Source organism: Atheta coriaria, unplaced genomic scaffold (genome assembly GCF_025399875.1).
Source record: "Atheta coriaria isolate IRGN ID8LTWV9N9 unplaced genomic scaffold, Caltech_Dcor_3.1 hic_scaffold_6_pilon, whole genome shotgun sequence".
Classification (NCBI taxonomy): Eukaryota; Metazoa; Arthropoda; class Insecta; order Coleoptera; family Staphylinidae; genus Dalotia; species Dalotia coriaria.
Window position 1 is genome coordinate 3,714,908 of NW_027045448.1, and position 21,270 is coordinate 3,736,177.

Genomic DNA, 21,270 nt, shown 5'->3' on the forward strand with positions numbered 1-21,270 from the left:
CAATTTTTGCCCACAGGAATATTTTGTGCGTTAACACATTGTGATCTGGAACCATGTGTTTTCGGTAAGTGCGAACTAACCGAGACGAGCTTCAAATGTCATTGCAAAAATGGCTACGTGGGGCCAACATGTGAACAAAAGAAGAAGCCATGTGAAGGTAATCCTTGCGAAGGTCGCGGTATATGCTTGGAGAAAGGCGAAAACTTCCGATGCAGGTGTCATGCTTGGTGGGAAGGCACACGATGCGAGCGTCGAATGCTGCACATTCCATACAAACCTCTAAGTGAGCGAATGCTACGTGAACCTTTCTGGTTGGGTCTCATGACGGTATTTGTGGTGATGGGAGTCATCGGCTTGGTGTGGTGCGCAAAACGACACTTTCCAGAGAAGATCGAAAAACTCCTCGCCGAGGAGGAAGATCGAAATCGTGGAGGAGGTAATTATTAGGGCTCGCCAATAGTAAGAAAATCTATTCGAATATCATTTTTGCATCTCGCTTTTTTTGCTGTTTTGCAGTTTCGAGTCTTCGCACAGCTTCAGTACGTGAGCAGTTAGCTGCTTCTGGCGCCGCTGCGGTTACCGTAACGCCGAGTCCAGGTCCGGGAGCTCCCCGCTCGCTGTTCGGCCGCCTGGGTATCCGCAAGCCATCCATCCTAAGCCTGACCAGTCCACATGCCAGCGGCTATTCGCCAGCCACCGCCCGAACCTTTAGTTTGGACGATTTGCTCAAACCTCCTATTAGACGTAAGGCCGTTTGTGCCGTTCGTCTGTTCGTGATGTCTCTGAACGCCTCTTCTCTCTATCTCTGAGTCTTTTATTTCTCTATCTGTAACTCCTGGATCCTGCTATTTGCACATTTTCTAATTGTAATTATAGTTCAGCAATTTACAACTTAATAATTCTTCATAAGTACTCAGGCATTCAATTTCAAATATTCTTCGTAGAATTAGGTAGATATATTGATTATAACTGTCTAGTCATTCATGAAGGCAAGACAGTTCTAGTCAATATCATTGATGTTCCTTTGGCTTATCTTCCTTCCAATTTCACATAGTGTTAGCGTGTGGCTGGTAGGTTGCACTATTCAAAGTAATATTAGCAAATGCCAACAATCACTTGCACTATACTTACGTAAAAATAACAAACACATAACAACCGAAACACACATGTGAACACTAACAATTTTGTGTTTATCTGTACTCCGATTGAAGTTCGTGTCGATGTTGTGTTGTATAAGTTCTAACGCGTATTTAACGGTGAACCGAAACGCGATGCGATGCGCTGCAAATGTAACTAGCTTTGGTTCCGAGTTCTCCAAACTACTTTACAACACACGTACCAATTAACACTTTGTCTCTCTTTTTTATGATCAGGTACACCCTCGCCAAAGAAAAAGCGAAACAATTCCACTCCAACCAAAAAAAACGCTGCAGAGAAGAAGCAAATACTCCAACAATTAATATCGCCCGGTGGAAAACAGCACGCAGGCAAGGTGACGCTTGGGGAATTGATGCAAATGACGGAACACAGTGGTGGCTCCTGCGGAATAGGCGAAGTAAATGGTGGGCGAAGTGCCAATCGCAACCGCCTTCATCCAAACGCTGCGGTGAGCAGCGATGACGAACAACAGACGTTTGTTACAAAAGAAACTAAGTTCGGTTCCCCTTCTAACCCCGCATCTACAGCACAAATGACTCTAACCGATCCAAAGTTGGAAAAGAAAGTAACGTTTGCCCGACTGCTCAGCAAGGTATCTGCAGAGATGAACAGCGGTGGCAGCTCGGACTTAGAACTAGGTATTATACAATCGAATAGATTAAGTTGCGCGATTGCACGGCCGAACAGCACGCCACCGTCGCCGTGCGCATATACGCGCTCACCGAACAGCACGTCAAGCAATCAAGGCAGCGACTCCTTCACAAGTAGCGACCTAGCACTACCGTCCGCTCTAAGTTGTAGCATTTCAGATCTAGCCATGTCCAGTCAGGCAAACAGGCCTCGTCTTCAACAGCGACAAAAACCATCCAGCGCCGACTCGATTTTGGCGATGTTCCGAAACTTTTCTTCCAGTTCCGCGGGCGTCAATTTACCAATCTCGTTGATGGTATCGCCATCCACTACACCGACGGCGTCTTCCCCGCAGGATGACGTCGCCGGTGACGATGATTCATCCACCTCATCTGTGTACACGCCTATGAGCATATCTTTAGCTACACCCGACAGTCCTGCCTCCGTTCATCAGCCGCCGACCACTATTGAATTGTGCGTAATAGACGCGATGAGTGCGCATAAATCATCTACAAGCGGTAGCAACTTTTTGCATCCGCCCACCATTCTGCTAGAATTACCAAGCACAATCAATAAGTGCCTTTCACCAATTCGAGAGTTACCGACACCGTTGCCGTCACCGATGCCGTCCCCGGCAGTTACGCCTATGATGAGGCGGAGCATACGCGTCCAAGAGGAGTATCCGTTAAGCGACGAAGAAAATGAAATTGCGGAAATTCCAATTGATCCACAGGCCGAAGACGGACTGATTTTTGAGGAAGCAGCTGTCATGCATCAAAATGCTGCTTCTTGTGGCAATCGGCCAAAGCAGAAGGTGCGTTTTTGAATCATTATATTGCTTTGTTATTTAATTATGAAACTATTTCTTATTGCAGAATCGACCACCTCTTTTGGGTCAAGCGCACTTGCTAATACCCAGCATCAACGTGACAGCAAACTCGTCTCCAGAAACCTCACCTACAAAACCATTAATCATTCCAATGCTAACCATCGAAACGCCTTCACCAACTCTCCACAACGCACCGAGGTTTATTTTACCCGGTTCGCCTCCACCTAGATTAGGGGTAAATTCTTTTCAATTTCCCACGTTAGAAAAATCCAGTAATACAACGACAATGCGTAAAACGTTAAAAGACTTTGATAAACCAACTTCTCTAGATCTTCCTTTCGTACCTCCCATGATTACTATAACTTGCAACATGAGTGAAGCGGAGTCAGACGCCGAGTCAATATCACCGAATATGAAAAACACGGCGTCTTCCAGTGGTATGAGTTATTTAAGTCCGTTTTCCATGGTTTCAAGGGGGGAGCACACTACTTCAGAGTCCAATTTAAGCTCTTCAGGATACTCATCTATGGCCAGCCCTGGTCCGTCTCGATGCGGTTCCAGTAATCCGCTCTGCCCGTCCGAAATGGAAGACCCCGGTCCACTAGGGCCAGGTTCACATCCTCCCTTAGGTCGCCGTCATTCGCCGCTTTTAAGAACGCCCAATATCTCAAAATCAAGCAATATCCAACCTGAACAACGCGGTCGTTCCGATTCCGAGACGCTCTCCGACGATATACTTGTTGAAAGCAATGATGAAGGTATTGGAACAGACCATCTTGATGAAAAAATTGAAGACGGTGAATTAAAAAGTGCTAAAGAATTAGAAGTGTTTATAACCGGAGAACCAGCTATGAATTTTTTGCAACCGCCATCAATAGTGGTGCATGCGGATGCAACAAACATGGATAAACTTCTCAGTCCAGTTAGTAGTCGTAGTGAAAGTCCTCTGAGCGATCGGTCAGGAGTTGGCCGTTTTTCTTCACAGTTCTACGGCAGAAATAAAGAATTTCTACCTTTCACTGATTCCGACGGATTGTATGACTTTTCAAGTTCGGACAAAGTCAACACAACAGGTATTCAATCACATCGAAAAACTGGTAGAAAACGTGACAAAAAGCTCATTCGTCAAAAATCTCCAAGTCCAACCAAATCGCCAACCTGCTATCATCTAGAGTTGCCTTTTAAGACTCCACGAAAACCGAGCCCGAAACGCCGTATGAGTCGAAACACTGTGGTTAGCTCGTCTTCCAGTTCTGACAGCGTAGCCTCCACGCGGGACATCACGAAATCATCGTCAAGTCCTAGCCCAGACACAATTCGTTGCTGGGCTGCAAATCTAGAGTGGCCAGATCCTATTCGCCGCGCCTCCGAGGCTTCGGCAGAAGAAACCGCCGATGTACGTATCGCATTTGCTTCTTAACCGCCTCTGTCTTATATGGCCTTAATCAACTTTTGAATTATGAATATCTGTGTTGATGTGTGTTGATTTGCATTAATCGAATACAACTTAAAGGCTCTTAGGACCATGTCGAGAAAAACCTTGCATGTCTGTATTTTTTGTAGCCCGAAGTTGTAAATCTGTTGATGCGTGATACGACTGACGCAAGCACGCAAATTTCGTATACGGAAAATTGATGACACAAAAATTTTCGTGGAATTACGGATGAGCTTGGCGGATGGCCGCGTGGATACAACAAGTATTTTCATTTATTGCGATTGTTTTTCTTCTCTATATGTTTTTACTCCATAAGTTTGTTCCCTTAACTCTATTCGCTTATTTTAGGCAGACCAACACATCTACAATTCATCGTCAATCAAACTCAATCGAATTGTAAACAACACAAATTCGTAATAATTCACTCTAGTGAAACATTTGGTCAACAAATTAAATTTATCAATCTGCAATGTAAACAGTAGTACTTAGCATTAATTATTAAGATTGTTAGTTTTCTTGCTAGCATTTATATAAAACGCATGCCGGTCGTGTGGTTTAAAATAGCTTATTGCATTAATGGTTGCGAATCTTTTTCTAGCTGCAGGAAATTATGCTATTAATGCAAATATACATCTACTTCATAAATCGGAAAATCTGGGTCACATTGATTGAATAAACTTGAGACTTTCAAGTTTTTCTTGACACTTTACACCCACACATATTACACATTGTAATCGTCGCCTGCTATCATTATAGATAGTTGTACATGTATCCATGTTACCTATATGTTCATAAAAAGTACCTTGCAGATTGCTAAATTCTGTAGTGTTAAAGATGAACCAAGCATTACTCAAACTCGTGCAAACCAACCATTAACATAATCTCAATCAATCGCAATTTGTGCATCCGCATTTTACAAATTTGTGCAAATGACTAACTTTTAACATATCTGACTGCATACATCCAGAACTTGCATGATGATTTTAATCATATAACTGGTTGTTCTCTAGGAGACAAACAACAGCATGCAGTCCAAACACGACGCACCGGCGGTACAGAAAACCAGCAAGATAAGTCGTCTGCGCGCGATCAGCCATCAAATTAGGTGATATGAACACAAATAATAAAACGTTTCAAAGTGTAACTAAATTATTATTTATAGATTTTTGAGGCGCCTTGAGCTGAGTCTAAAACGACGTGAACGCACAATTAGCCCGTCGGAGAGTTTGGACAGTGGTGATGCTGAAGATTCGCCTCGCGCAACGTCACCATTGTTGCATTCCCTGCAAGCACGGAAACCGGAAATGTGCAAGAGCCAAAGTGTTGGTAAAATGTCGAGCAGCACCACAACACCTTTACTTGTGGCAAGTAAAAATCGTCGAGGCAAAATCAAGCGCGGCGAGACGCTGCTCTTGCCTGATAACGAAACGTCCTGGAAGCGAGTTGTTATCACTGGAAGCGGTGGTCACTCAGATTAATTATCGGCCCATAACAAAACAAATTGTTGTGGAAATGCGTTTTTCCTAAGCATATACGAGTACACATATGATTGCATTGGAAAATATTGATACACAACAGGACCCATGAGTTATTATTTTCAAAAGTCGAAATATTTTATTGGATATTGGTTAGAAATTAATATATATATAGTGGATAGACCAACAAATATGAACAGTACTTATTAAATTACCTGCAATACTCTAGATTGAAGTTGATATTACGGTTCTTCAGATGAAAGCCTAAAGGAGTATCCGATATTTCATGCTTTATACTTCATACCATCATTTCACCTATGTTATACTTTATATTCAAACGCTCAAATCTTACTTTAATTGTATAGATCACATCACCACTTATACTGTCTGAAGGAACTAAGCACACATCGAGACATCACGACCATGATCCAAAGGAACATATTATTCTATTCAAGTTCACCTATAAAATCATTTTCTTCATTTAATTTATATTTGGATAAAATGCTACCATGTGTTCGGTTCGATTTAAAACTTTGCCATTTACGTATTCTTCCATGATCTAATGAGACTTTCATTAAAACGCAAGCAATGCACGTGTTTGTAAATAAATCTCATTAACTCGATTCAAAATGGCTAACAACTAGTGCACTTATTAAGTATTTTGTACGTTTTCGTCCAAAATAAGAACGATGAAAACAAGAAAATATAAATTGCTGTAGAATTTAAGAATATGGAACATCAGAAAAAGGCTTTGTATATGAGACTGATTTTCTACTGCTCGAACAAACATTTTAGCTGTTTCCTTAATAAATATACTATTAACGAAGCAAAGTGGACGAATTGAAATGAAGAATTTTGTCAAGTTAAGTAATTAACATGGTAGATGGTAAATATTTGATTATTGGTGATTTCAAATATATATATATATATATATAATATAATGTTAAAGAATACACATTGTACCGTTTATGATTATTGTTAATACGTGATCTTGTTAAAAGAAAGGTACGATTTGTATATAAAATACGAAATACGTTGCATTTAATTCATTTTAAGTTGATTGCACTTTGAATGTTGATAAGTACGTAAGAAAACAATGTTAAACTATCATATTATATTGATATAGATAAGTCTGTATTTTATTACAACTCATTGCGATTTAATCGCATTTGTGTGTGAATTGTATGCAACGAGCATTTTTTTAGTGTGTTTTTAACCACAAGCTGCAATTGATGGGTACTGAGAATCTAACTCACATACTATACAATTCATTATCGCACTATAATTATTTCATGTTAAACTGTGATATTATTTCACTTACATTCGTCGCGATGCATGTTCACATACTTTATTGCACATCAAGTTTGTTCGGAACATTTTATCATGCAATAAAGTGTTAACACTTTCACGAACTTCACTTCTAATAGCAATACTTGGCGGGAACAAAAACGAAACCAATAAAATAAGGAGAACCAATCTTAATTGCAAATAAAGCGCTGTTGTTTTTAACGACAAAATGAATTAAAAAGAGATCGAGAGATCGAGTTGGTAATAAACTTAAGCAAATAGACATTTAAAATACATTAAAAAAACATTAATACACTGTTGTCTTATTCAAGTGAGTTGAAACTTTGGTAGCTATCAAGTTGAACACAATCTAAATAAATACAACTGGCATACAAAAACGAGCAATTATTATAGATTATATACATACTATGAACAATGTAATTATACCTGTAATCAATTATTTAAAACTGAAACTTAAAAGCAAATTCAAGTATAGGCACGTAAACATTCCCTACACTCTTGTAGATGTTGTAGATCTGACTTATACGCAAAATATAGAATTAATTGACAGCATTTGATTTACTTTTATCTTAGGAAAAAACATGATATTGAAGAATAATGATTGTTATTTCGAATGTTATAATTGTACGTGAATATAACACGACAACGCATAAAATTTATTATGACGGAAATGAAATTCTGAATAAAAATTTAGATATTATTTTCTTCAAGAATAAAATAAATAAATCAAGAATGTTTCACAGTTTCCTATTAATTTCTACACTACGAGTACACCTTGTAAAATATTTATTTTAATGTAAAATTATATTTTATTGTTAACTATTTGCAGTGTCGACATTATTGAATCAAAAAACAGGCGATTCGCAATTCGCGCACAAGGTCGCATGCCATCGACGCGCTGGCCTTGCGCATCTCTTGCTTTCTTATCGTAAACTATCGCGTCATTGCTTGCTTCGTTACGGCATGCGCAATCGATGGGTTTGAAGTCAGTTTCGCGCCGGTCGCTAGTTAATCCAGGCGTGTTTTCATCCACTCGTATTGTTTGTTCGGACTTTTGCTTTTTAAATTTGCATTATATTCGTACATCAATCGAGTATTTAATTGTAACTACTATAGTAATGTGATTTATTATTTATGTGTTTAATATACATTATTGTAAAAAGTGGTAGATGTTTGATCGCGTTTCGTGTGCATACTTATGCAAGTGACGAGGTTCGAATGCGGTCGCTAAATGAATTGGATATAGGATGGCCCCCATGTAGATTAATTGATCATTATTCTTGTGTAAGTAACTTTTAATTCAACAACCCATGTTGTATTTCTTCTATGATGTATGAATATATTGTACTTAAATCTTTTGAAATATTTCAACTTTTTTTCTTTTAATTACAATTTGTAGGTGTATAATTCAATCACATTTTTCCTATTTGTATACAGATCACTGGTTGTGTAGGTTATGTTTGGTTGTAGCATGAATTGTCATGTATTTATCGTTTGTTTATTATAATACACATAATTTATTTGCATATAATTCGTATTGGGGCACGTGGTCTAATGGTTCCGATAGGCGTATGTGTCAATACTTATGGTATTTCATTGATTTTGTATTACAAAATATTTAGTACCGTCGCAAGCGGCCATATCGTTACAATATGCAATGTGACAATACCTATGGCAATTTTGCATGCGAAATTCCCCTAAACAAGTTTTCTAGGCGCATTCCCTAAGTTGGCCATCCTGCATGCGACCTTGTTTGTTGCATATAGTGCGCGTTTTAATGCGGCGTGCGCGCAGGATTATCGCGTGTGTTGGGCGCCGTTGCAGATTGTGCTGCGACATGTTCTCAGCGCAGTTTTTTACCGGTTGTCGGTCGGGTCGGGCGTGTTTCTCGTGGCTGTTATCATTTTATTTTGAGTTTGTAATTTGGTAAATCGCGTTCATTTCGATAGTCTATCGACTACATTTAGTTATTACTGACGCGTCTAGTATTTATTATTTGATAATGAGGTGTCGAATATAAAAAATCGTTAATTTTCTTTGCAACTTGTTTACAAGGCACGTTCGCGAGATACAGGTTACATGCAACGTCTTGCAACTTTTGTTGCGATATTATTTGGCCAATGGATTGGAGCATGGACAATCGCCTTCGGGAAAACCGAGAAAGAACGGTACAGTGCAAACTTTTTTAAAATTTAAATTGAACTATTTGGTATTTATATTTTAGATTTTTCTCTATTCAATGATAGGGCAAGAGTGCATTTTTAAGATGCACTCCTGAACCCCCGAGAAATTCGGTCGTAACTGCCTTAAAATGGCCCCCAAAGTTTGCCCTTTTCTTGCATTTTCTGAAACACGCGATGGAAAACAGGCTATATCTCAAGAACCTTTTGTCATATTTTTATTTTTTCTTTATTTAATGATAGGACAAGAGTGCATTTTTAAGATGCAACCCTGAACCCCCGCCAAATTTGGTCGTAACTGCCTCAAAATGGCCGCCAAAGTTTGCCCTTTTCTTGCATTTTTTAAAACAGGCGATGGAAAACAGGTCATATCTCGGGAACCCTTTGTCATATTTTAGATTTGTCTCCATTTAATGATAGGGCAAGAGCGCATTTCTAAGATGCATCCCTGAACCCTCGCGAAATTTGGTTGTAACTGCTTAAAAATGGCCGCCAAAGTTTGCCCTTTTCTTGCATTTTTCAAAACACGTGATGGAAAACAGGCCATAGCTCGGGAACCTTTTGTCATATTTTTATTTTCTCTTTATTTAATGATAGGACAAGAGTGCATTTTTAAGATGCACCTCATAACCCTCGCAGAATTTGGTCGTAACTGCCCCAAAATGACCGCCAAAGTTTGCCCTTTTCTTGCATTTTTTAAAACACGCGATGGAAAACAGGCCATATCTCGGGAACCCTTTGTCATATTTTTATTTTTTCTTTATTTAATGATAGGACAAGAGTGCATTTTTAAGATGCACCCCTGAACCCCGCAAAATTTGGTCGTAACTGCCTCAAAATGGCCGCCAAAGTTTGCCCTTTTCTTGCATTTTTCAAAACACACGGTGGAAAACAGGCCATATCTCGGGAACCCTTCGTCATATTTTATCTTTTTATTTATTTTATGATATGGCAAGAGTGCATTTTTAAAATGCACCTCATAACCCTCGCAAAATTTGGTCGTAACTGCCTCAAAATGGCCGCCAAAGTTTGCCCTTTTCTTGCATTTTTTAAAACACGCGATGGAAAACAGGCCATATCACGGGAACCCTTTGTCATATTTTTATTTTTTCTTTATTTAATGATAGGACAAGAGTGCATTTTTAAGATGCAACCCTGAACCCCCGCAGAATTTGGTCGTAACTGCCCCAAAATGGCCGCCAAAGTTTGCCCTTTTCTTGCATTTTTTAAAACACGCGATGGAAAACAGGCCATATCTCGGGAACCCTATGTCATATTTTTATTTTTTATTTATTTAATGATAGGAAAAGAGTGCATTGTTAAGATGCACCCCTGAACCGCCGCAAAATTTAGTCGTAACTGCCTCAAAATGGTCGCCAAAATTTGCCCTTTTCTTGCATTTTTCAAAACACACGGTGGAAAACAGACCATATCTCGGGAACCCTTTGTCATATTTTATCTTTTTATTTATTTTATGATATGGCAAGAGGGCATTTTTAAAATGCACCCCATAACCCTCGCGAAATTTGGTCGTAACTGCCTCAAAATGGCCGCCAAAGTTTGCCCTTTTCTTGCATTTTTTAAAACACGCGATGGCAAACAGGCCAGAAGTCGGGAACCCTTTGTCATATCTTTGTTTTTTTTATTTAATGAGAGGACATAAGTGCATTTTTAAGATGCACCCCTGAACCCCCGCAAAATTTGGTCGTAACTGCCTTAAAATGGCCTCTAAAATTTGCCCTTATCTTGCATTTTACAAAACACGCAGTGTAAAACAGGCCATATCTCGAGAACCCTTCGTTGTATATAGGATCCATGTGATTTGAAATTTTTTAATGTGATTTTGCTCGCAGAATTTTTTTTGCATTTTTTAAAACACGCGATGGAAAACAGGTTATATCTCGAGAACCTTTTGTCATATTTTTATTTTTTCTTTATTTAATGATAGGAAAAGAGTGCATTGTTAAGATGCACCCCTGAACCACCGCAAAATTTAGTCGTAACTGCCTCAAAATGGCCGCCAAAGTTTGCCCTTTTCTTGCATTTTGCAAAACACACGGTGGAAAACAGACCATATCTCGTGAACCCTTCGTCATATTTTATCTTTTTATTTATTTTATGATATGGTAAGAGGGCATTTTTAAAATGCACCTCATAACCCTCGCGAAATTTGGTCATAACTGCCTCAAAATGGCCGCCAAAGTTTGCCCTTTTCTTGCATTTTTCAAAACACACGGTGGAAAACAGGCCATATCTCGGGAACCCTTCGTCATATTTTATCTTTTTATTTATTTTATGATATGGTAAGAGGGCATTTTTAAAATGCACCCCATAACCCTTGCGAAATTTCGTCATAACTGCCTCAAAATGGCCGCCAAAGTTTGCCCTTTTCTTGCATTTTTTAAAACACGCGATGGAAACCAGGCCATATCACGGGAACCCTTTGTCATATTTTTGTTTTTTATTTAATGAGTGGACATAAGTGCATTTTAAGATGCACCCTTGAACCCCGCAAAATTTGGTCGTAACTGCCTTAAAATGGCCTCTAAAATTTGCCCTTATCTTGCATTTTTCAAAACAAACGGTGGAAAACAGTCCATATCTCGGGAACCCTTCGTCATATTTAATCTTTTTATTTATTTTATGATATGGCTTGAGTGCATTATTAAAATGCACCCCATAACCCTCGCGAAATTTCGTCGTAACTGCCTCAAAATGGCCGCCAAAGTTTGCCCTTTTCTTGCATTTTTTAAAACACGCGATGGCAAACAGGCCAGAACTCGGGAACCCTTTGTCATATCTTTGTTTTTTATTTAATGATAGGACATAAGTGCATTTTAAGATGCACCCTTGAACCCCGCAAAATTTGGTCGTAACTGCCTTAAAATGGCCTCTAAAATGTGCCCTTATCTTGCATTTTACAAAACACGCAGTGTAAAACAGGCCATATCTCGAGAACCCTTCGTTGTATATAGGATCCATGTGATTTTTGCCGAATGATTTGAAATTTTTTAATGTGATTTTGCACGCAGAATTCCACTATTACTTATCTGCATGCCACCTTGCTTGTTGCAAATACTGCAAATTGTATTGCGGCGGGCGTACAGTACTATTGCGTGTTGACGTGTGCCGCAGTTTTGTGCCGGTCGTTGGTTGGGTTGGACGAGTTTCTCGCGGCTGTTATTTTTTATTTTTTATTTTAGTATTCGGTAAATCGCGTTCATTTCGATCGTCCATCGACTGTATTTAGGTATTATTGACGTGTTTGGTGTTTTATTACAAAATCATTAATTTTCTTTGCGTTCGTTGTGCGTATTGCAAGTTGGTCCCATGCTATCAACTTGTTTACACTGCACGTTTGCGTGATACAGTAGGACATTGCATGCTACGTCTTGCCGCATTTGTTGTGATATTATTTGGGCAATGGATGAGTACATGGGCATTAATCTGCGTGGAAGCCGAGAAAGAACGGTGCAGTGCAGATTTTTTTAAATTTTAATTCACCTATTTGTGCATGCATTGTTCCACAAGTATTATCCACATGCGTGCAGTTGACTTAGGCCGGATTAGAATGATATATTGTTATTGTTGTAAACATGTCGTGAACTAATCGTGTTTAGTATTACTGTATTTAAATGTGATTTAATTTTAGGTCTTGGTGAATTTTGCTCCAAATAGTTGCCCGAGGATCAACTCTTGGCTACCAGAAGTGGCGTCCGTCTTGTCCATGTTCCAGCTACCTTCATGCGCCGCGGGAGAGAAAGGTAAAATGTACATTTTCATTGTGTTTGTTTACCGCCATTCCATTTAATTCATACGCGGTAATTAACTATGCATCCCGGCATATTAATACAATAACAAATTTGATTTTAGAATTTGAAGCGTAAATAAACCCGGATGCATACTACGGCGGAAAATTCATTCGATAATCACCTGCGATTCGACGTGTTCGCATATGACTGGTTTTGCTACGATATCAACCAAAGGGACACCTACAAACCTGGTGGAGAGCAAACGGGTTTCGATGGGATGCGAGAATTTGTCACTTATTTTGAAATCGCTTCTTGCGCCCACACATTATTTTTCAACCCAGTACAACTAATGCGCACAGGGAAGGACACAAAAAAAACTTCTCGATTATTAAACCACGAATGCATTCATTTAGTTAACTTATGATTAGCATTGTATATATTTAGGGACCTTTGACAATTAATGTGATGAGTGCTTGTGAAATAACATGCAGTGTAAACACTTTATAACGATACTTACTAAGAACAAATTTTACTCATCTAGTAATTTGCTACAAAACCAGCCTTCTTGTACGTATTTCTACCTCATTATTAAAAAAAAGTTATCAAGAGTTTACATTGTATTGCACATTTAATCGCTTCCCGATTATTGCTGAAAACTGGCGGAGTTGTCTCTGTATTTCTTGGCAGTAATGCGGATAAGGGTATTTGCTAGTTGGCACACTGTTGTCTAGCTTTAACTCGCGTAGGGGACGTTTCTAGAGAAATTGTCCATTGGGTTTGTTGCCGAAGTTGCGTGTGTAACATGTGTAAATTTGGTTGTGCAGTGGAATTTTTACTTGAAGGGTGAAATTGTTTTTCATTGTTATCCATGTTTCAATCATTATTTCTAACTGTCGCTCTCGAAGGGGTATTGTCGAAAGAAACGCAATTCCAATTGTAACGCATTCGAATAGTCCGTCGATAATGTTATAATAATATAATTTTATAATTTGTGATAAGATTATAATTTGTATGATTAGCACACGGGAAACCGGCAAGAATGACATTTTTTGTGTTTCAATGTGCTAATTTTTTATTGTATTCGGAGTCTAGCAGGCGCCCGAATTGTTATAAGATTACGATTATTTTATCAGATTTTAAGTATTAAATTTGTTTATCTTTTTCATATATGATTTGTATTATTAGGATACGGGAATCCTGCAAAAAAATAATCTTTGTGGTTTGATGTGCTGATTTTGTTTTAGGTGTGTAGCGGGCGAACCCGATACAATCATTATTTAATGTGGTTTTAAGTATTCTAGTTGTTTATCATTGAAATGTACAACATGTGTGTTTATTACAAGGGGAAGCCACAAAAGTGGTATTTTACCACAGAAGAATGCCTTTCCAACTGCGGGTCAGTTATCAATTTTCTGTCTTGCTTAGTTCGGCTTAGTCATTTGAGCGCTGTTGCGTGGTGCACACGTGTTTTATTCATTAATCAAACGTAGTGACGACTTCTCGCGTTTCTTGATATTTTATAGTATTACTAGAAACGGTTGACCATGAGAGGCATTTAGTGGTAACATTCCAGTGTAGCGCACAACGAATGATTTGAGTGATTCTTTGCGGAGCGTGCGCGGCGTCCGTCGTATATGTTTTGGTGACTGGATATTTACTTTAAGTTTAACTTATGTGTTTGACGTGAGTACAAGTGAGTATATTTGGAATCTCCGTGTGGAATAGTAGAGAAGGGCGTATCATCAATTACATTCAATTTGTGGAAACGTGTCTGTGCGCTTTAGTCCTTCATTGATAAAAGAACGAAGGAGTACCTAGCATCAAATAAAATTTGAATTTTATTTAATTTTTTAAATCTTACAGTTATCATGTTGTAAATTGTGAATGATTTAGTTAATAAAGGATAATTGAATTTTATATTTTTGTTTACATGTGTCCCTTGTGTTCACTTAGTCGTTTTCAGGATTAGTGTGAGGTCATGTTGTACTTTAAGAGTACACCACAGTATAGCATGGTATAGTAAAGTGTAGTATATGTATGTTGTTGTTTTATTTTACTATAAGACATGAAAACATATATAGAAGAAACCAATAAGATTTGATAAGAAAGCCGCGTGCCTCGCAGGTACGCAGCACATGTTGCTATCCAGTAGATCGGTGGTTCGATCCCCAGTTACAGAAGGCATTTTTCTCAAACATAAAAATATCAGGTGTAATTTGGGTTGCATATGTAAACTCAAATAAAATATGAGAGAAATTGAAATACAAGTGAAGGCACTAAGAAATGTATGTAAGTAAATAGAGAAACAGAGAAGAAAAAGAAGAAAAGTATTGGGGAGTAGAGTAGAGAAGATTTTTAATTTTTTGGCCCGTGTCGTTAGACAGTCTAAGTCACTGCTTCGATGTGTCCATTGCTCCCGGCCCATCCTACAGCTACGCTGTCTCTACGCTTCATCCCCGGAATTATCAGGCATATCAACAATTTTTATGGTGGGGGATCATCCCCAGAGAGAGGGAACTCCTTATAAGGACAATCCTTGTAAGGTCTTGTTCAAATATTTCTAAGTTTTAAGTCGTCTCAAGAGAGACGACACTTGAAAATATTCTTACAAGTTCTGACCTGTAGCTGAAATGAAAAAAGGAGCACACAAATCACACAGGTTACCTTAACCATTTTTATAGAGGGGATCATCCCCTGAGAGAGGGAACTCTCTTAGAGACCTGTTCCTGAAGGCGAACACACACATCAAAGAAGTCAATATATCTTTCTATTTCTTTATTAATAATAGAATACAAGTTTAGATTTTACAAGTCAACAAAATACATGTCGCCATATTGAAACAGGACTTACGACCTGCTTAGCCGCGCACATATCAGCAAGTACTACTTCATAAAGTTCTACTGGAATAATAAAATTAGAAAATAGCCAATTTTCTAGGTGATTGAAAATGGAAACAAATAAACAGGGTGTTACGAAAGGAAAATTTAAAGGGCAAACAAAAAAACTCTGAACACTACAAAGGCAGCTCGTTAACCCTGTATATAGAAAGAAAATTCGAAGTTCAAAACAGAGAAATCTTACAACTAAAGGTGATTTTCAACAAGCTGTTAGGAAAACTAATATACAAGGTGATACAAAAAGAAAATTACTACATCACAAAAGAAAATGCCAAGTTCAAGAACTAAAATAATAGGAAACACTAAATATAGAGTTTTTTTATAGGAAATTAAGGAAAACAAATATACAGGGTGTTACAAAAAGAAAATCAATAGTTCAAAGAAGAAAACACACAACAAATTTAGAAAATTTGTAATAGGAAATTAAGAAAAACAAACATACAGGGTGTTAAAAATAAGAAATTTCCAAATTTAAAAATAAAATACAAAGTTTATATAGAAAAAAACCCGAAAACGACAAATTTAGCCAGTTTTACATTAGAGAGCAAGGAAAATTAATACATAGGGTGATACAAGAAGAAAATCGCTATATTTAATAAGAAAATTCAAAATTTTCCATGCATGGAATTAGATTCACGATTAGAGAGGATGAAACAACGAAAATACAATTACATTTTAATTTAAGAATAAAGAGCTAGAAATTTTGAAAATTTCTTTGCGACGAATTCTCCAGATACGCCACAAGCAAGGCAAAACGTGTCCGCCGACGGCACCTCAAGCACACACGCGGAAAGAAATTTAAATCATCTTTTGCAAATACATAAGTCGCAATAATTAATTGTTAAACTACGAAAATACGTTAAAGAGCCTGCAGATTTATGAAATAAAAAGAAAATGCAAGCAAAATTCACGTTATTCGAAGTCGCCTCCGACGGCACGCATCAATTTTATTTTATTGCGGTACTCACGTTACCTGCGATTTAAGATAAATATGTAATTTTGATGTAATAACGTTTACAAACTTACCAGTGCATCAGATTATCAAAGATAGTACTGAAACAGAAAAAAAACACGTGAGTAAGAACTTGCACTATGATGCACACTTATTCAAATTCATTTTGTCGGATAATGAACATGTACTATTTTAACACACAAATTTCCCGGAATATCCTGCTAAGAAGAGTCGTTAATTACACTTACTTAAATTACGAATAGGATACATATTTCTAAATCCAATTCTCAGCCTCGAAATAATCCAATAGCCGACACGCAAATGTATACACGCGTAAATCATCCTTAACAAAGCACTCCACACGTCTGTTGTCATTTGGTGCCGCAAGTAATGCTGATTTATAATCAATAAAATGTAATGTAATCGGAATGAATGAAATAATGTCGCCAAGCCGAATGCTGGTAAGAACAGACTGAAGCGGTCGAACATTATAGCGATATAAAAACTTGTTTATACACAAACCCCGATAAGCGAGTAGAATTGAAACAGAGCATTTCTGATGCGTACTAAAATAAAATAAAATATAATATATCATTGCATCAGTTGTAAATTTCGTCGCAACTTTAAAAATAAAAATATTGCACCAATAGTTCCCGAGACACAGCCAAATTCTAATTTTTTTAACGCAATAAACCTCAATGCAGGGAAATAATTAAAGAAAAAAATATAGAATTAAAGTACTCATCAGGGAAAATTATTCCGAATTTACTGACACCGCGTCTGCGTGTTATACTAAAAAACTTCATAACTCGCGTTATGGATTTTTCTCACAATAAATTTTAATACAGGGGGATACAAAATTAAATTCTGTATCTAGAAAAATTATTACGAACTTATTGTGCTACCGTGTTCGCGGGTTATACTAAAAAACTACAATTCCTAGCGCAACGAGTCCTACGGCGCACACACACAACTTTCAATATAACTCGGGTTATGGAATTTTCTCGCAATAAATTTCAATACAAGGGGATACAGAATTGAATTCTGCATCTGGAAAAATTATTCCGAGCTAATTGTGACACCGCGTTCGCGTGTTATACTAAAAAAACTACAATTCCTAACACAACTAGTACTACGGCGCACACACACAACTTTCAATATAACTCGCGTAATAGAACTTTTTCGTGATTTTGGATTTACAGGTTTGATTTATGAGTTTTAAATATCTAAATCCAAAATCACGTTGTAATTTTAATAAATAAATATATTTTTATATACATATACAATATGGGTTACGTATTCGACATAGATAGTAATAAAAAAATTATAAAACACTGCAGATGCATATTATGACTAAGTCGATAGATGACCAAATATAATGCAAACTTTGAAACTTGATAAAACAAAACGCATTGCGCGATATACGTCTGGATACGCCAGAGACCGGCACGAAACTAGCTGCAATCCAACAATAGAGCATGCCGAAACTGCGCATGCAAGGATGCGACAGTTCACAATAAGATTCTGTGTCTGCTGCATAAACCCGGCTGGTAAAAGCAATAGATGCAAAGCCAGCGCGTTGATGCCACGCAACCATGTGCACGAATTGCAATAGACACTGTACCTGTCATAAGAACTAAACTAAAATCTGCTGCACGCGACAGCGCGACCAGAATCTTACGCGTAGTATCTCGCACGGCAAATGCGATAATATAAAATTAGCCCATTGGCCGGTTTAGCCTTTAGCTGATTAGCCTGGCTAATTTCGGTTAACCGGCTAAGCCGGTTAGCCGAAATTAGCCAGGCTAATGAGGTAAAGGCTAAACCGGCCAATTGGCTAATTTTATCTATATATATAAAATTTGCGTGTCACAGTGTTTGTTTCCATACTCCTCCGAAACGGCTTTACCGATTTTTACCAAATTTTATATGCGTATTCAGTAGGTCTGAGAATCGGCTAACATCTATTTTTCATACCCTAAGTGATAAGGGTTGTTCACCCTTAACTTTTTTAAATTTTGGACAAATTCTTTTGTTTTATTTTTTTATAATGTGGAATTAAAAAATACATACAACCCTAAATTTTTAGTTTTTTATCACCAACCCCTATTTCTTTATAGCCATTTTAGTAATTTAATCATTTTTCATCCCGCTCAAAGAAAATTTTTATATGCGTATTCAGTAGGTCTGAGAATTGGTAACTTCATATCTCTAAGTGATAAGGGTAGTAATTAATATCCACAACAATAATTATAAAAATATAAAATTAAGATAGGATAGTTAAAACGGAAATCTGAGAGATGAAATTTTAATTCTTAAGAAAAAGTGCCATGAGGGGGTGCTTGATACACTCTTTATCGACGATTTTCGATCATTAATATCTCTTAAACTAAAAGCGATAGCAACCCACGAATTGCTGATTATGAAAGACTGAAAAATTCTCTATCAGATAAAAATATAAAATAATTATATTTCCAATAGTAAAAGGTCAAAAACGCGACTAAAAGCAACAACGCGACAGTTTAAAGTAGAAACTGCTGCATACGGCGTGAGGAGATTTCAACGACGACACTCGGGAATCTCATGCGTTGCACGGCCAAGGCCGTGACTAAAGTACTTTATGGAGCTTGCGCGTGCGCAATTGCCTTTATATATTGCTCCATTGTAAAATTAACAGTAACTCAAAAGAAATCATCGTATTGAGTGTCATTGTTTGGGTACAACTGAACAATACAATTCACATATTAAAAAAAAGTGTTTATTATAACATTCAACATTAGTTGCAGGGAATTTGTGATTGTAACATTTAAATTACCGTGCACCATAGCGTCCATAGCGTTCAGGTTCAGGGGTACATCTTAAAAATGCACTCTTGCCCTATCATTAAATAGAGACAAAACTAAAATATGACAAAGGGTTCCCGAAATAGAGCCTGTTTTCAACTGCGTGTTTTGAAAAATGCAAAAAAGGAGCAAACTTTGGCGCCCATTTTGAGGCAATTACGACCGAATTTCGCGGGGCTTCAAGGATTCATCTTAAAAATGCACTCTTGTCCTATCATAAAATATAGAAAAAACTAAAATATGACAAAGCGTTCCCAAGATATGGCATATTTTCCACCGCAAGTAATAAAAAATGCTAGAAACGGGCAAACTTTGGCGGCCATTTTGAAGCTACTTAGCAAACAAGATCACATGCAAACCCAAAAAACACAAACATTTCACGAAGAAGGGTGAAAAAATCCATCTTTTATGCTAATTTTCGCAAGTCGCAGGTCGAATTTTCGTAACAAACAAATACGAGTATAAGCCGATGGAGAATTTTTGCAGAGACAAAACAAGCAATAAAACTTCTCCGCAAAGTGTAAAATCTATATATATAAAAGAAAGTCGTGTTGGTTAACTCCTTTATAACTAAAGAACGGCTAATCCAATTTAGCTAAAAATTGGTGGAGAGGTAGCTTAGGGCCAGGAGAAGGTAATAGGTAGAGACCGACCGAAATTTCGGTTTCGGTTTCGGTTTCGGCCAGTTTCGGCCAAGAATTCGAGTTTCGGCTTCAGTTTCGGTCAAAAATGGCCGAAACTTTCGGCCGCACCGAAACTCACTTTTCGTGAATTGTCGTGCGTCGCTCGGCTAACTTCGCGGCTAATGGCGGTCGTTACTTGCCATCTTAATTCGCTCATATTAATACTACATTAAGTATCAAGTGACTAAACGAGGACTTTACTCCCGAAATGGATTATGTATCTAAAAAACGTGGAAAAACTGGCGATGTTTAGGTAAAAGTAGAAAAATATGTTTATGTAAATTAGTTTCGGTTTCGGTTTCGGCCGAAACTGATTGCAGGGCCGAAATTTCGGTTTCGGTTTCGGCTAAAATCCACTTTCGGTCGGACTCTAGTAATAGGATACTTTTGAAGTGAAAACTTTTCTAAAAGGGCACTAAACGACACTAAAAAGAGACAAACATATTTGCGTATATGGATTTAAATCCATATCTTGCGGGAGAATAAGAGAACGCAAATACAAAGTTTTCTATTATCCCCGTCTCCTCTTTGTGCGATGCTTCGTAGCATAGACGTGTGTATGTGTGTACGTGTGGGTTGAAATTGACCGGTTGATGTTTTTGTTTGGAGAAGGTTACTAGGATACTTTTTGAAGTGAAAACTCCTTATATATGGTTTAGCCTACGGGAGAAAAAGAGCACACAAATATAATGTTTTCTATTATCTCCGTCTGTCCTTTGTGCAATTCATAGCTTCCCCCTAAGCATAGACGTGCGATTCGTAGCGTCCCCCTAAGCAAAGACGTGCGTGAAACGTTACATTTTTAAAGGAAACCGCAAGCCAAATCAGTGTAAAAGGGAACAAACATATTCGCTTATATGGTTTAGCCTACGGGAGAAAAAGAGCACACAAATATAATGTTTTTTATCTCCGTCTCCCTTTTGTGCGATTCGTAGCGTCCCCCTAAGCATAGACGTGCGTGGGTTTGTATGTGTTGGTTGAAGTTGCCCGGTTGATGTGTTGGTTTGAATAAGACTTAGTAAGTGTAGGATACTTTTTTTAATACTTTCTGAAATAAAAACTTCTTTGGAAGATACTAAACGAGTTTTCTCTGTCTCTTCTTTGTGCGATGCTTCGTAGGTAGCATCC

The 21,270-nt window shown here is 37.8% G+C and overlaps 1 protein-coding gene and 2 long non-coding RNA genes across 9 annotated transcripts in view; 2 read left to right on the forward strand and 1 right to left on the reverse strand.

Moving 5' to 3' along the window:
• LOC135794859 (uncharacterized) overlaps positions 1 to 7,568 on the forward strand; it is a 43,749-nt gene extending 36,181 nt beyond the window's left edge. For 2 of the 6 annotated variants that reach the window (XM_065306323.1, XM_065306324.1), the window contains 6 exons: positions 17 to 436; positions 517 to 744; positions 1,374 to 2,602; positions 2,664 to 4,013; positions 5,063 to 5,157; positions 5,215 to 7,568. In XM_065306323.1, the coding sequence (XP_065162395.1) occupies positions 17 to 436; positions 517 to 744; positions 1,374 to 2,602; positions 2,664 to 4,013; positions 5,063 to 5,157; positions 5,215 to 5,530 (3,638 nt within the window). In that variant the 3' untranslated portion in view covers positions 5,531 to 7,568. The remainder of the gene's footprint in view (positions 1 to 16; positions 437 to 516; positions 745 to 1,373; positions 2,603 to 2,663; positions 4,014 to 5,062; positions 5,158 to 5,214) is intronic. The other 4 variants (XM_065306327.1, XM_065306325.1, XM_065306326.1 and 1 more) reach the window with 4 other exon arrangements.
• LOC135794864 (uncharacterized) overlaps positions 1 to 21,270 on the reverse strand; it is a 28,769-nt gene that overhangs the window by 5,508 nt on the left and 1,991 nt on the right. The window contains exon 3 of one of the 2 annotated variants that reach the window (XR_010548971.1): positions 16,691 to 16,717. This is a non-coding gene — a long non-coding RNA (uncharacterized lncRNA). Of the gene's footprint in view, positions 1 to 15,541; positions 16,718 to 21,270 lie in introns of those variants that run through there. The other variant, XR_010548969.1, reaches the window with a different exon arrangement.
• Positions 8,876 to 13,934, forward strand: LOC135794239 (uncharacterized). Its single transcript, XR_010548840.1, has 3 exons — positions 8,876 to 9,003; positions 12,668 to 12,779; positions 12,889 to 13,934. It is a non-coding gene; the product is annotated as an uncharacterized lncRNA (long non-coding RNA).